Source organism: Megalobrama amblycephala, linkage group LG14, assembly GCF_018812025.1.
Source record: "Megalobrama amblycephala isolate DHTTF-2021 linkage group LG14, ASM1881202v1, whole genome shotgun sequence".
NCBI lineage: Eukaryota > Metazoa > Chordata > Actinopteri > Cypriniformes > Xenocyprididae > Megalobrama > Megalobrama amblycephala.
The window spans coordinates 42,959,769-42,975,083 of record NC_063057.1 but is presented as its reverse complement, the minus strand read 5'-3'; the positions used below and the strand labels follow the sequence as shown (position 1 = coordinate 42,975,083).

Sequence of the window (15,315 nt, the reverse complement as noted above, 5' to 3'; positions counted from 1 at the left end):
CAAATAGCAAAAGAAAAACTCCACAATAGTGTTTTCACAACTTTCAAAAAGAGGGGGGAAAATAGAGATTGATAACGGCAGTCAGAAGAGAGAAAGATGTCATTTTTACTGTCACTATCATTGCCGCTGTATTAGAAACACCCTCAGAGCAGCATTAACTAGGTTTTTGTAATTTGATGCAATGGTAATATAATAGTAAGTATAGTGTTATGAATGTACCTACGTTTTTTAAAAAAAAATTAAAATATAAAAAACTTTGCAGGATTTACGATACTGATGACCTTTAAAACACACCATCACAGTCTGTGAAAAGGGTCTATTGTTTATGATATTCACAAAGTCTGGGCCAATAGTTTCATTTGTTTAACAAGTCGTGAAGGCAAAACATTATGGAGAAAATATTGGTTTTAATTTTAGGTTGATGAAGTCAAATTCAGTTAGTCATATCTTTAAGTCCATAGTCATATTACTCAGTATTGAATTTAAATGCTTTTCATTATTTTAGCCCTTTTCATTTTTTTTTTTTTTATCTTTTTCATTAGAAGTTATTAATATTTTCAACACATCATTGGAAAGAAAACATTCATGTATGTATGTATGTATTTCACCAATAATTAAACTCTGAATTATTCTGACATCTATTTAATTATTCGTATATTGTAGCCTATAATTTCTAAGCACATTTGTGATTTTACACAGCAGCGTCTGAACGGGACTTTTATATTGGCGATGTGACGTCATAAGTCTGCGCCGAGCTCCTGCATTTGTTATGATTCGGTTGGAGAAAGGTTTGTGTTCTTAAACATTGCAACCTGTTCAGGGAATTTTAGATTTTGTAAAATGGCTTAATATTTGTTGAATGTAACATTGTAATACTGTAAAACGTGTGTAATGACATCTAATTATTAAACTAGTGTAATCTAATAAATGTACATATTAAAATACCAAATATAAATCACAGATATTAAGTGTATGTAATTTTAGTGCTAGTTCTAAGCTTTTTTGTGTGTCTAATCAGGCCATTAAAGGTGCAATAGGTGATTTTCTACAGAAACATTTTGTTATGCTGGTTGAAAGTCTCCTCATATCCTGACAGCAAACACTGTTAAATGGTCTAAATGTATTTTATAAATATATATTGTCTGTGGAAGACGTAGGAGCATAAAATGTTCGTTCAATCATTGCGTTCTGTCTGAATGAAATGATAGTACGTGTTCCCTGTCAGTCACAGTGTGTTTGTATAGTACCATTGCACAGCCTGTTCATGCAGACATCACACCAGGGTGTCTAGATACAAACAAGTTAAATTTAAGACCTTTTTAATACCACCTTGTATGAAACTTAAGACCAAACCTGTGATAGAAATACACATTATAGTACATACCTATGTTACATGTAAGAATAAAACAATATTTTCGCTGTCATAAAGGCTATTTGATATGCATTGATATACATTGAACTTTTCATATACATTCTTAAATCTGTATATTTTTTATATTTTCCCCAGGATGTTCTTTACCTTTATAAAGGCCTTTTTTTAATCTTATAAAATGTATGCTTCATTGTTCATGTCAAATTCTTACATTTGATAAATTAATTCAATATGCACTATAGGGCTGTTACCAATTAAATTACATAATTTACACAGCAAAATTACAACTCAAAAAGCTGAATCATTCAGTAACAAAATATCGCTGAGAGTTGCTTTGAGATACGCAATAGTTCTGCTGTGATCTTTGTTTGGAGCTATTTTCATTGGTCTATCGATATTGGGTGTGTAACTACTTGTTTATTGAACTAAAATCAATGTAACGTTTGCAATCGCGAGAATATTCACAAAATAGCTCCCTTGTCATGTTATATTACTTAACTATATTATATTATAAATAAAAAAAACAACATTTTGAATTTTTACCTCAGTATGTTTCTTCTGTGGGATTGTATGCTTTCAGTGCTAGCAGGCTAAAGTTAGCATTTCCCAGATCACCTACTGCACCTTAAACTATCTCTCTGAATTACTGAACTAGAGCTGATTGAGACGCCTCCAGATATTTAGTGTGGATTTATTTTTCTTTCTTTTAATTATTCTCATCTTAAACAGGACAAACACACAGAAAAACTCCTGGTGAAGCAGCTGAGATCCACGTGACACTATTATAAAGATGGAGTTTATTAAAGAGGAGAGTGAAGACATTAAGATTGAAGAAACTTTCAGAGTGAAACAAGAAAATACTGAGACACAAACAGGTTAGTTGAGACGTGGACAAATTTTTTATTTTTTTTATATTATTGACATGAATGGCAGATTTGGGGTTGGCCCATAATAATCCAGCTCTCTTGGTTCAAGTGTTAAGGAGTTTGATAACTGCCAGCTTTCTTGGACTGTCTTGCTGTGTCCTAAAGAAAGCAAACAGTTAACAAAATTGAGAAGAGATTCTGAGATAATGGGTAACTCCACTTTCAGTAGCTTATTGGGTATAGGATTATTGTATAGCATACATGCTGATTACTTTGATGCTTTATGGGTAGTTCATCCAAAAATGAAAAGATCCCATGATTTACTCACCCTCAAGCCATCCTAGGTGTATATGACTATCTTCTTTCAGACGAACACAATCGGAGATACATTTAAACATATCCATAGTCCTCCAAGGTTTATAATGGTTGTGAATGGCTGCCCACATTTTGTAGACAAAAAATGCATCCATCCATAAAAAAAATAAAAAATAAATCTATATGACTACAGGGGGTTAAAGGATTAGTTCACTTTCAAATTAAAATTTCCTGATAATTTACTCACCCCCATGTCATCCAAGATGTTCATGTCTTTCTTTCTTCAGTCGAAAAGAAATTAAGGCTTTTGATGAAAACATTCCAGGATTATTCTCCTTATAGTGGACTTCAATGGAGCCCAAACGTTTGAAGGTCAAAATTACAGTTTCAGTGCAGCTTCAAAGGGCTTTAAACAATACTAGATGAGGAATAAGAGTCTTATCTAGCGAAACCATCGCTCATTTTCCAAAAAACAAAAACAAAAAAAACTTCTATAGACCTTATTTACCAGAGAAACAAGCGCGCCGCCATCTTTATAAAATTGTCTTTGAACTTCCGTTTTGCGGTAGCTCTGTACATTTCTATGGCATCGCTGTCAAAGAATAATTAGTTGGTTAAGTGGATTTACTTGTTGTAGAGTTAATGAAAGTTATCATGAGCATTGTTATGTTTAAAGCAGATGTCTTAACAAATGTCAGTAGGTCGGGAAGATTTTAAAACGAGCAGTTAATTCATAAATGTAATATCGCTGTGGAAATACAAACCGGAAGTCGAAAGACAACGAGAGCAACGCTGAAAAGGGGCGGGGCTACATAAGGTCTATATGTTTTATCAATAAATGCTCATCTTGAACTAGCTCTCTTCTTCTTCTCTATTTGAATTCCGGCAGTGTAGACACTGCTAAGTGTATTACTGCCCTCCACAGATCAAAGTTTGAACTAAATTGTCATATACAATATGCTAGTGCAAGTATATAACAATTAGTTCAAACTTCTTCAAATAGAGAAGAAGAAGAAGAGAGCTAGTTCAAGATGAGCATTTATTGATAAAACGTATAGAAGTTTTTTTTTGTTTTGTTTTTTTTGGAAAATGAGCAATGGTTTCTCTAGATAAAACCCTTATTCCTCGTCTGAGATAATGTAGAATGCTTTGAAGCTGCACTGAAACTATAATTTTGACCTTCAACCGTTTGGGCTCCATTGAAGTCCACTATATGGAGAAAAATCCTGGAATGTTTTCATCAAAAACCTTAATTTCTTTTCGACTGAAGAAAGAAAGATGAACATCTTGGATAACATGGGGGTGAGTAAATTATCAGATTTTTAATTTGAAAGTGAACTAATCTTTTAATAAAGGCCTTCTGAAGTGAATCCATTCGTTTGTGTAAAACAAATATCCTCATTTAAAACTTTATAAATTAAAATAACGCGCTTCTGGCACGACAGGCATGCGCATTCGACATACTACAAAAGGTGTTAACTTCCTCGATGTAGTAGACAATGACATGATGTTCTACACTACGCTATGTCCCACACTATAACGCGTAGTACGTTGTGTCATTGTGTACTACGTCGTTGAAGTTAACGCTTTTTTTGACGTACATCGAATGCGTATGGCTGTTGTGCTGGAAGCTCATTATTTTACTTTATAAAGTTTTAAATTCAAAATGTGGCCAGCTATTTGCAACCATTCTAAACTTTGGAGGACTAAGGATAATTTTTTTTAAATCCCTTTAAAGGGTTAGTTCACCCAAAAATGAAAATTCTATCAATTACTCACCCTCATGTTGTTCCACACCTGTAAGACCTTTGTTCATCATCAGAGCACAAATTAGTTTTCTTGTTGCTTCATAACATTAAGGTGAAACACTGCAGTTACGTCAACTTTTAACAATGTCATTAGTACCTTTCTGGACCTTGAAGTGGTGATTATATTGCGTCATATACCTCTCATATTTCACCAAAAATATCTTAATTTGTGTTCCAAAGATGAACGGAAGTCTTACGGGTTTGGAGCAACATGATGGTGAATAATTGACAATTTTTTGGGGGGGTGAACTAACCCTTTAATGCACTATTTTGATGTATGTTCTTTTGTGCCAATAAACTGGTGTTAATTTGCATTTACTTATTTTTTTCTTATTTTCTTTAGAGATGATGGTACTGAAAGAAGAAAGTCAAGAATTGAATGAAGTAGAAGAGAAAGATCAGTGTGATGAAGATCATGATTTCATGACTGGAGAAAAATCCACACAGACTGAAAAGACTACATTAATAAAAAGAGAAGCTAAGACACATGTATGCAATCAGTGTGGAAAGAGTTTTATTAAAAAACCACACCTTACTGTTCACATGAGAACTCACACTGGAGAGAAGCCTTACACCTGCCAACATTGTGGACAGAGTTTTACACAGAAAGAAAACTTTAAGTCCCACTTAAGAATTCACACCGGAGAGAAGCCTTTCATCTGCCCTCAGTGTGGACAGGGTTTTGCTCAAAAACAAAACCTTACTGTACACATGAGAATTCACAGCGGAGAGAAGCCTTATACCTGCCAACATTGTGGACAGAGTTTTGCACGTAAAGAAAACTTTAATTCCCACATCAGAATTCACACCGGAGTGAAACCTTACACCTGCCAACAGTGTGGACACAGTTTTACTCAAAAACAACAGCTTACTGTACACCTGAGAACTCACACCGGGGAGAAGCCTTTCACCTGCCAACAGTGTGGACAGAGTTTTGCACATAAAGGAAACTTTGATTACCACATGAGAAGTCACACTGGAGAGAGACCTTTCACCTGTAAAGTGTGTGAGAAGAGCTACTCACAAAAAGAATATCTTAAGTCTCACATGAGAGTTCACACTGGAGAGAAACCATTCATATGTGCTCAGTGTGGAAAGAGTTTCAGTCGTAAAGTATACCTTAATCAGCACATGAAGACTCACTTGAGAGTAAACGGTTTTACATGCCATCAGTGTGGAAGGAATTTCACAGACAGCGATCGCCTTGAGAAGCATTTAATAACTCACACCAAAGAGAAGCCTTATGTGTGCCATCACTGTGGAAAGAGTTGCTTAACCAAATCAGTCCTTGAGGTTCACGTGAGAGTTCACACTGGAGAGAAGCCTTTCACCTGCCTTCAGTGTGGAAAGAGTTTCATACATAAAGGAAACCTTAACATTCACATGAGGCTTCACACAGGAGAGAGGCCTTACACATGTCCTCAGTGTGAGATGAGTTTCAAATATCACAAAGACATGAAATGTCATTTGCAAACTCATTCCTGAAAGCAGCTGTAGTGATCTGTATATAGTAAGAGGTTTCAGAAATCACTTGCATGGATAATGACATTTCATTTTGTAAAAAGTGTAATAAAAAGTAATCAAACTTAGTTTGTCATCACACATTTTACATTTTTTTTATGCTGTTCGAATCTTATAACAAGTATAATTTTATTGCCATTTTTGTTAAACATTTGTCATTATAGATCATGAAATCCCTTTTTTATTTTATAATACCAAAATCATGTAGTGCGAAAGTTAAATTGTAAAAGACGTTGCGCACGCTTCAGGATTGGTGAAATTATGGCCAATCGTTCACATCTGGCATAATACAACTTAACATGGGCATGTTACAAGACAAGTTAATATAGCTGACATACATTTTACAAAAAATATTGTCTGTTTCACACAAACAAAACTCGAGCAGAATGTGGTGTTTCGCTTCTGGATGAATCTACAGTTTTGAATGAATCATTTGAGAAAGTGATTCAATGACCCATTCATAAAGAAATGCTACGTCCCAATTTGCCTAATTATGCTACGCCCTAAAAGTATGTACTCTTTTTGTGAACACAAAGTACATACTTTTGAGTGTGCAAGCTTTGGGACATACTATCACGTCATATATGTAGCATATGGACCAAACAAACACAAAGTATTCATTATATTTAATGAATAATCAACTGTCTCAATAAAGGTCTATGAACCATCCTCAGAAAACCGCAACAAATGCAGTTTTCAACAAGACTCTGTAAACCTTCAGTCTTCCTGTAACCAATCAGAAAGAATTTGCAGAGACTTGTGATTCTGATTTAATTCTTTTTGAGAAGGACAAATAAATCCTTTTTATTCTATATATAAAACCACATGAGAAATGTATAAACGTACCCAATTTTCCCATCTCACGATTTACCTTTTATAGGGTTTGGCCTAAATATAGGTCTCTCTTTTGAACTCCTTTGGTATTAATGTTTCAGAGTTGCATATTGTGGTTAACTAAAATCACATGGGTAGCATGTTTGGTATCGATGGACTCCAACTTTTGTTTCCTGTTTAGTAATTTATGTTGCTAACTCTGTGACACATTAGTATTATAAGAATCTAAAAAGTTCTTCTCTCATGCATCCAATCCAATTTCTTATGCTAATATCCTGCTAGAGAACAAAAACTCATAAAAGTTCCTTCTAAAGGAACATCATCTTATTGGCTCACCTTCAAGAGGGTGTGGCATCTTCACACTTCAAGATCACGGGTCTCTTTTATAGAAGAATGCTGATATGAAGATGATGCTGACCTAGAAGACTTCTGAAGACCCCCCAAGCTTGTGCCAGGTTTCGGCCTTGTCTTTCCATTCACCAATGATCCTCTGAATCCAACTGGATCTCTCTCATCAAGACAACATCAGCAAAGATCAATGGGTGCCTCCACAAATTTGGGTGAGACATGCAAGTATTAAACTTTGTCTCATTATTTAAAACATTTAGTATCCTTACTTCCCTTTTAAAGAAGGGTTTGTTAGAACTAAACTGATGGTTTGCTTAAGGCTGTAGATCTGCTGAAATTCAAACAATGCTGTAACTTCTTGCTTTCTCTTTCTCTTGGTAAACTGTATGCATGTATGTTAAGGTAGTTTAAGTGCTCAGTCTGGTTAATAAAATCTTCATGTCACACATAAAGTTGTCTGTGTTTCATGCTCATATAAGCTGCGTTTCCACCGAAATTTCGTGGAACAATTTGTCCCAGGAACTTTTTTCCCCCCAGACCTATTGTTAGCTGCGAGGGTTATTCCATAGCAGTCTAAAGTACAGTGAAGATAGTCTGGTGATGTAGGACTGTGCATGACTTTCCAGTTCCCACTCGATTTCATCCTCTGCATATAAGCTTAATAAAACCTGAACCTCATTGTCAGTCCATCACTTGTATTTGTTAAACTCTGTTGTTGATTCGAGTAGCAAACAACTCTTATTGCACACACAGCAACAGACTTTAAAAAAACGATGGTTAAAAATAAAATGCTGCATGGAGTCAACCAATCAAAATGTTCAGCACCCAAGTCCCACCCCCCGAAAGTCTGAAAAAGTACTACGTAGCGAGCAGGTACTTTCAGACCTGGAACTTCATTTAGACCCTGGTTCCTGTGGTACTTTAATATTATAAAGTGACAAGAATACTTTTTGTGATCAAGAAAACAAAATAATGACTTCTCAACAATATAGTGATGGGCCGATTTCAAAACTGCTTCGGAGCTTTATGAATCGAATCAATGATTCAGAGCGCCAAAGTCACATGTTTTCAGCAGTTTAGCCGTTTAATAGAGATCCGAAATCACTGATTCGATTCGTAAAGCACTGAAGCAGTGTTTTGAAATCGGCCCATCACTATATTGTTGAAAAGTCGTTATTGTTTTTTTGGCACACAAAAAGTATTACCGTCGCTTTATAATATTAAGGCAGAACCACTGAACTCACATGAACTGTTTTAAAGATCCCATGGCATGAAAATTTCACTTTATGAGGTTTTTTAACATTAATATGAGTTCCCCTAGCCTGCATATGGTCCCTCAGTGGCTAGAAAAGGCGATGGGTGTAAACCGAGCACTGGGTGTTTTGCTTCGCGTTTTAGAAAATGAAAGCTCAGACGACCCAATCTGGAATCTTCCCTATATGTCGTCATAAGGGGAAAGGTTACCTCCCCTTTCTCTGCTTTGCCCACCCATGAGAAAATGAGCTACTACAGTGAGATTTGAGCACAATATTTTTTTTTTCCTCGAGAGACACATCATGGCTTGCAAACGAGCGAATCATGGTAGTTGCTCAGTGTCTGGATATACAAATGAACACCTTAGTATTTTTTTAGTTCCTTCATCCGAGCCTATGAAGAAACAGTGGGTTGATTATATTTTCTCTGGTAATACGCTGATACAACTTCCCAAAGTTTTGTATGTCTGTGCCACACATTTCATCGACGACTGTTTCCTCAACGTGGGCCAATACAGCCCAGTTACTGTCGCTAATGTAAAGGTAGACAGCATCAAGTATGAGTGTAAATACACACACTGTAACGCCAGTGTTGTACATTTCTTTGTTGTTTGAAACCGTTCTGCTGTTATGGCGCACGCGATATCCACATTTCCAGATTGCAGAGCTTGATGTAATTGTAAAAAGATTGTAAAAACTTTTAAGATTTATGAAATATAAAATATGTAAACAGATAAATGATATTGGCATGGTAGCACATTTTCCACAGCGGCACCTATCCGAAAAGGTATTTGTAATAATGGTAGAGGACTAATTTAGTTGCGCTGGTTAGTGTCTATAGCTGATAATTATATATATAATATATATACGATAGCAAATCAGAGCAACATGAAGAGCCAACAATGTAGGCTAGCATTAGCTACATGATAATAACTGTAACAGCATACATAAACCAACTAAAGTACCATATCCAGACACAATGTTTTAAACTAACCATACGGAGATGTCCTGCTGTAGCTGCTGAGTTGCAACTTCTTCCGGATCAGACTCACAACAGGAGTTTCACACAACGACATCTTCTTTGCAACGAGCGGAGATAACTGATATATTAAGCTTTTCCCAAAGCCAGTGGGAAGCAACGCGAAAACGTCTTCTTTTAAAATAAAATCTTCTAGTGCTGTCAGCTGCTGGGGTTTTAATGACTTAATGTGTTTTTGGTCATTTAAAACTGAATTCACGGCTGAATAGAACAAACTCTCGGGTCTCGCGGGCGCCATCTTTGTTGATATTGAAGGGTTTTTCTCCGCACTAGAGTGACGCTGTTTGCGTCACTGAAATAAACAAATCTGATTGCACGGTACGGTTTGGAGTTGACTCGAGGCGTGACGGAGGGCGGACTGACCAAACTGATATATCTTGTAGAAGATATATCATTCTGGACTTGCCAGGCAACTGTAGCTGCAAGCTGGTTAAGACCACACCCACCCTCCACCTTGCCCCGCCTCTCTCCTCCTCATTAGCATTTAAAGCTACAGACCCAAAAACGGCGCAGATGGGAGTTTTACTTACTCAAACATGTTCTAAGGGCAGAAAGGAAATGATTGGTTTACATATTCAACCAATGAAATTGAAGCAGAGGCGGGGTCAAGCCGTTTGAAATTTTAGAGGGAACACTTCAAACTGATGTAACTGGGAGAGCGCATCTAATGTGAGGTAAGTGAATTTTGCTATATGTTTTGCTAAAATTCAGATAATTGATAAACATTAAAATGCAAAGAAACGCTCATCTTATAGTATGAATTTTGATTCGGCTCCATAATCAGTCGACTGCACCAATGCTGCTATTGTGAAAATGGAGTAGATAGGCTTCATTTTAATGCTAGCATTAAAAAAGCATGATCTATGAAGCCAGTATGCTACGACAGAACTGTCTCAGATCTCCGTGACATTATGCATCTCCTGCTGCATGTAAGAAGTGGTTGTGCTGTTATTTTTGGTGACGTTAAACTATGCGCGTCGCTGCTCTTAGGGCTGCAGTACTCAATAGGTTCGTATCGCTGTTATTTTTAGTGAACTATGGCTGCTGTCAGGGAAAGAACTACTCAAGTTGTGTTGCTGTGTAAATTTCGCTACTCCTTGCTCTTGAACGAACACACATACACACATACACACACACCGAATGACATTAAAATACCCGTCTCGATCTATAGAAATTTCAGATGCTTCATCATATTGGTTCCGTGCTTTCCTGCAATAGTTCCATGTATTTACTGACCGCAGCCTAAAAATATCTGTCACTATTTGTAAAGCAACAAAACAAAGAAATACGCGCTGCTCTCCGAGCTGGAGTCAATAGGTTCAATAATAACTCAATAGATTCATATTACTGTGTTGTTTTAGTGTAGGATACTATATGCTGCTCTCAGGGCTGCAGTACTCAATAGATTAATATAGCTGTTATTTTAGTGTACTATATGCTGCTCTCAGGGCTGCAGTACTCAACAGATTAATATAGCTGTTATTTTAGTGTACTATATGCTGCTCTCAGGGCTGCAGTACTCAACAGATTAATATCGCTGTTATTTTAGTGTACTATATGCTGCTCTCAGAGCTGCAGTACTCAATAGATTCATATCGCTGTTATTTTAGTGTACTATGTGCTGCTCTCAGGGCTGCAGTACTCAACAGATTAATATCGCTGTTATTTTAGTGTACTATATGCTGCTCTCAGGGCTGCAGTACTCAACAGATTAATATCGCTGTTATTTTAGTGTACTATATGCTGCTCTCAGGGCTGCAGTACTCAATAGATTAATAACGCTGTTATTTTAGTGTACTATATGCTGCTCTCAGGGCTGCAGTACTCAATAGATTAATATCACTGTTATTTTAGTGTACTAGATGCTGCTCTCAGGGCTGCAGTACTCAATAGATTCATATCGCTGTTATTTTAGTGTACTATATGCTGCTCTCAGAGCTGCAGTACTCAATAGATTAATATCGCTGTTATTTTAGTGTACTATATGCTGCTCTCAGGGCTGCAGTACTCAATAGATTAATATCGCTGTTATTTTAGTGTACTATATGCTGCTCTCAGGGCTGCAGTACTCAATAGATTAATAACGCTGTTATTTTAGTGTACTATATGCTGCTCTCAGGGCTGCAGTTCTCAATAGATTCATTTTACTGTGTTATTTTAGTGTACTATATGCTGCTCTCAGGGCTGCAGTACTCAATAGATTCATATCGCTGTTATTTTAGTGTACTATATGCTGCTCTCAGGGCTGCAGTTCTCAATAGATTCATATCGCTGTTATTTTAGTGTACTATATGCTGCTCTCAGGGCTGCAGTACTCAATAGATTCATATCGCTGTTATTTTAGTGTACTATATGCTGCTCTCAGGGCTGCAGTACTCAATAGATTAATATCGCTGTTATTTTAGTGTACTATATGCTGCTCTCAGGGCTGCAGTACTCAATAGATTAATATCGCTGTTATTTTAGTGTACTATATGCTGCTCTCAGGGCTGCAGTACTCAATAGATTAATATCGCTGTTATTTTAGTGTACTATATGCTGCTCTCAGGGCTGCAGTACTCAATAGATTAATATCGCTGTTATTTTAGTGTACTATATGCTGCTCTCAGGGCTGCAGTACTCAATAGATTAATATCGCTGTTATTTTAGTGTACTATATGCTGCTCTCAGGGCTGCAGTACTCAATAGATTAATATCGCTGTTATTTTAGTGTACTATATGCTGCTCTCAGGGCTGCAGTTACTCAATAGATTCATTTAACTGTTATTTTAGTGTACTATATGCTGCTCTCAGGGCTGCAGTACTCAATAGATTCATATCGCTGTTATTTTAGTGTACTATATGCTGCTCTCAGGGCTGCAGTACTCAATAGATTCATTTAACTGTTATTTTAGTGTACTATATGCTGCTCTCAGGGCTGCAGTACTCAATAGATTCATATCGCTGTTATTTTAGTGTACTATATGCTGCTCTCAGGGCTGCAGTACTCAATAGATTAATAACGCTGTTATTTTAGTGTACTATATGCTGCTCTCAGGGCTGCAGTACTCAATAGATTCATTATCGCTGTTATTTTAGTGTACTATATGCTGCTCTCAGGGCTGCAGTACTCAATAGATTCATATCGCTGTTATTTTAGTGTACTATATGCTGCTCTCAGGGCTGCAGTTACTCAATAGATTCATATCGCTGTTATTTTAGTGTACTATATGCTGCTCTCAGGGCTGCAGTACTCAATAGATTCATATCGCTGTTATTTTAGTGTACTATATGCTGCTCTCAGGGCTGCAGTACTCAATAGATTCATATCGCTGTTATTTTAGTGTACTATATGCTGCTCTCAGGGCTGCAGTTCTCAATAGATTCATATCGCTGTTATTTTAGTGTATTATATGCTGCTCTCAGGGCTGCAGTACTCAATAGATTCATATCGCTGTTATTTTAGTGTACTATATGCTGCTCTCAGGGCTGCAGTACTCAATAGATTCATTTTACTGTGTTATTTTAGTGTACTATATGCTGCTCTCAGGGCTGCAGTACTCAATAGATTCATATCGCTGTTATTTTAGTGTACTATATGCTGCTCTCAGGGCTGCAGTACTCAATAGATTCATATCGCTGTTATTTTAGTGTACTAAATGCTGCTCTCAGAGCACTCAATAGATTCATATTACTGTGTTATTTTAGTGTACTTCATTTTTACAAACTCTACAGATGTTGACGTATCTTCATTCATTTTTAATTCCTTATCATGTAGGTCGATAATGATTGACCGTGACCTAAACTCGATGCCATAAGAAGAGTTTTTCCAACAGCCAAGGTTCTTCTTTGCTGGTTTCATGTACTCCAGGTAGGTTTATTAAATCTTTTGTACTTGAAAAAATTCTGGGCCTTTAATTGGCAGTATTGAGTTAAAATAAAGTCACAGACCTATTAATTTTGAAAAAACAAAATTCTAATTCAAATAAAGGTATTTGCTTTTTTTCAGTCATTTCATTTTTACAACAGTTTACTATTTCCTAACTTGTTCTTTTATTTCATTGTTCAGTTACCTGGATGACCTCACAGAAACTGGACGAATCAAAGGAGCAAACACTGAAGAGACCACTAATGCCGCCCATTCTATGATTGCAAAAGGCCTGGGTGCAAAAGTGGAGATAAAAAAATGGAGTGTGTTTGGTTCCACCCGACACAAGCACACAATGTCACAGTGTGGACTTGGTCATGCACAAATGCGACTGCAAAAGATTTCAATGTGGATGTGTATGCAAACACTTAATTTTTTCACAGAACATTGCAGAGAAACAAGGACTTATAATTCAAGATCTTACAGCAGAAGTAGCAAAAAAATTGTTGACAGTGAATCCTACATCGGGGTCAATGAAAACCTTACCGTCTATCAATTTGATGGGAGTGTAGAAACTGTAAGTTGTAAAGGGACCAAATTTTGGACATGCATTGCGAATAGCCATGGAGAGGTATGTGTATGTATATTGTTTCCCAACATTCTGTACCCAACATCATCTGAGAACATATCTGATGATTCACACTGCTTTAGGTCCAGTGAGAGAAAACCAGTTACACTGCAAGCCATGCTTACAGATCTCCATGAGTGGAGCAAATCAGAACATTTTTGTGAGGATAATGAAGTGTACAGGTTAGTTATTTCAGTTTAATAAACTGTCAAAAAAAGAAAAGCGACTGTACAGATGCTTTGTATAAGAACAAATTGAAGGAACAAATATTAATTTGAAGTAATCAAGAAATAAAAAATAAAAAAACCCACACAATTCTTTTTAATATTTTATTTTATTTTATTTTTTGTACAGCTGAACACTGCACATCAAGAAACAAGAGTTCGAAACAATGTGCAAGTAAATAAAATAAAGTGGGAAAAACCTTACTCGTGTGGAATCAGTGCTCTCATCTTTTCCTTAAGACATGCATCAATTAATGAAAAAGTGCCCTTTATAACAGCAGGACCAAGACCATGTATTGCCAGGTCAAATGTTTCCCAGTTATTCTCTAGAGCAGCCTTTACACCTTTCAAGATCTTCCTGCAATAGAAAATACAAAAAGCTATTTAGTTTTCCAGTTCAACTGATCATTGAATCATTAAGTTAAAGGGTTAGTTCACCCAAAAATGAAAATTCCGTCATTAATTACTCACCCTCATGTCATTCCACACCCGTAAGACCTTTGTTCATCTTCGGAACACAAATTAAGATATTTTTGATAAAATCAGATGGCTCAGTGAGGCCTGCATTGACAGCAAGATAATTCAGTGTCCAGAAAGCTACTAAAGACATATCTAGTTCATGTGACTTACAGTGGTTCAACCTTATTGTTATGAAGTGACGAGAATACGTTTTGTATGCCAAAAATGATAAAAAGACTTTATTCAACAATATCTAGTGATGATTTCAAAACACTGCTACATGAAGCTTTAAATCTTTACGGAACTTTTTGTGTCGAATAAGAGATTTCATCAAAAATATGTTAATTTGTGTTCTGAGGATGAACAAAGTTCTTACGAGATTGGAACGACATGAGGGTGAGTAATTAATGACTGAATTTTCATTTTTTGGTGAAATATCCCTTTAATGTCAAGTGTAGTAGTAAATTGTTATTAAATTACTTGCAGTCTTCTGTTTTGGCCATAGCTGCATGGACATTCCCCTCTCCTAAAGCCCCAGGTATACTCCACTTTCCGCGCCCGGACATGTCACACGCAGTCGCGTCCGCGCATCTTTCAAAGTATACTAAACCAAGGATGCGCACAGATGACCGAGTTCGACATATGCGCAGTGCAATTTTTTCTATACTATTATCAGACATTGTGTCATGGATATTCGCTGGGCAGGATCGGAGAAGAAAAATAGTGCAGCCACCATTGCAGCATAGTTCAGAAGATACACCAAGAGAACAGGAATCAAAAACGATGGAGAAGGCATGCTTT

The 15,315-nt window shown here is 36.5% G+C and overlaps 2 protein-coding genes across 3 annotated transcripts; both read left to right on the top strand.

Annotated features, from left to right (window-relative positions):
• Positions 1-621: 621 nt before the first annotated feature.
• On the top strand, positions 622-5,950 carry LOC125245724 (gastrula zinc finger protein XlCGF57.1-like). The gene is made up of 3 exons (XM_048156444.1): positions 622-788; positions 2,102-2,247; positions 4,705-5,950. Exons 2-3 carry the CDS (start codon positions 2,163-2,165, stop codon positions 5,844-5,846), a joined length of 1,227 nt encoding a protein of 408 aa, XP_048012401.1. The 5' UTR covers positions 622-788; positions 2,102-2,162; the 3' UTR covers positions 5,847-5,950.
• Positions 5,951-9,870: 3,920 nt separating this feature from the next.
• Positions 9,871-14,259, top strand: LOC125245738. Of its 2 annotated transcripts, XR_007179594.1 has the most exons (3): positions 9,871-10,030; positions 13,114-13,206; positions 13,405-14,259. XR_007179594.1 is itself a non-coding variant. In XM_048156460.1 (2 exons), the coding sequence occupies exons 1-2, from the start codon at positions 13,196-13,198 to the stop codon at positions 14,030-14,032; spliced, it is 639 nt and encodes a 212-aa protein (XP_048012417.1). In that variant the 5' UTR covers positions 12,960-13,195; the 3' UTR covers positions 14,033-14,259. The 2 variants fall into 2 exon arrangements, 1 of the variants encoding a protein (XP_048012417.1); XM_048156460.1 differs by lacking the exon at positions 9,871-10,030 and having other exon boundaries at positions 12,960-13,206.
• The last annotated feature ends 1,056 nt before the right edge of the window (positions 14,260-15,315 follow it).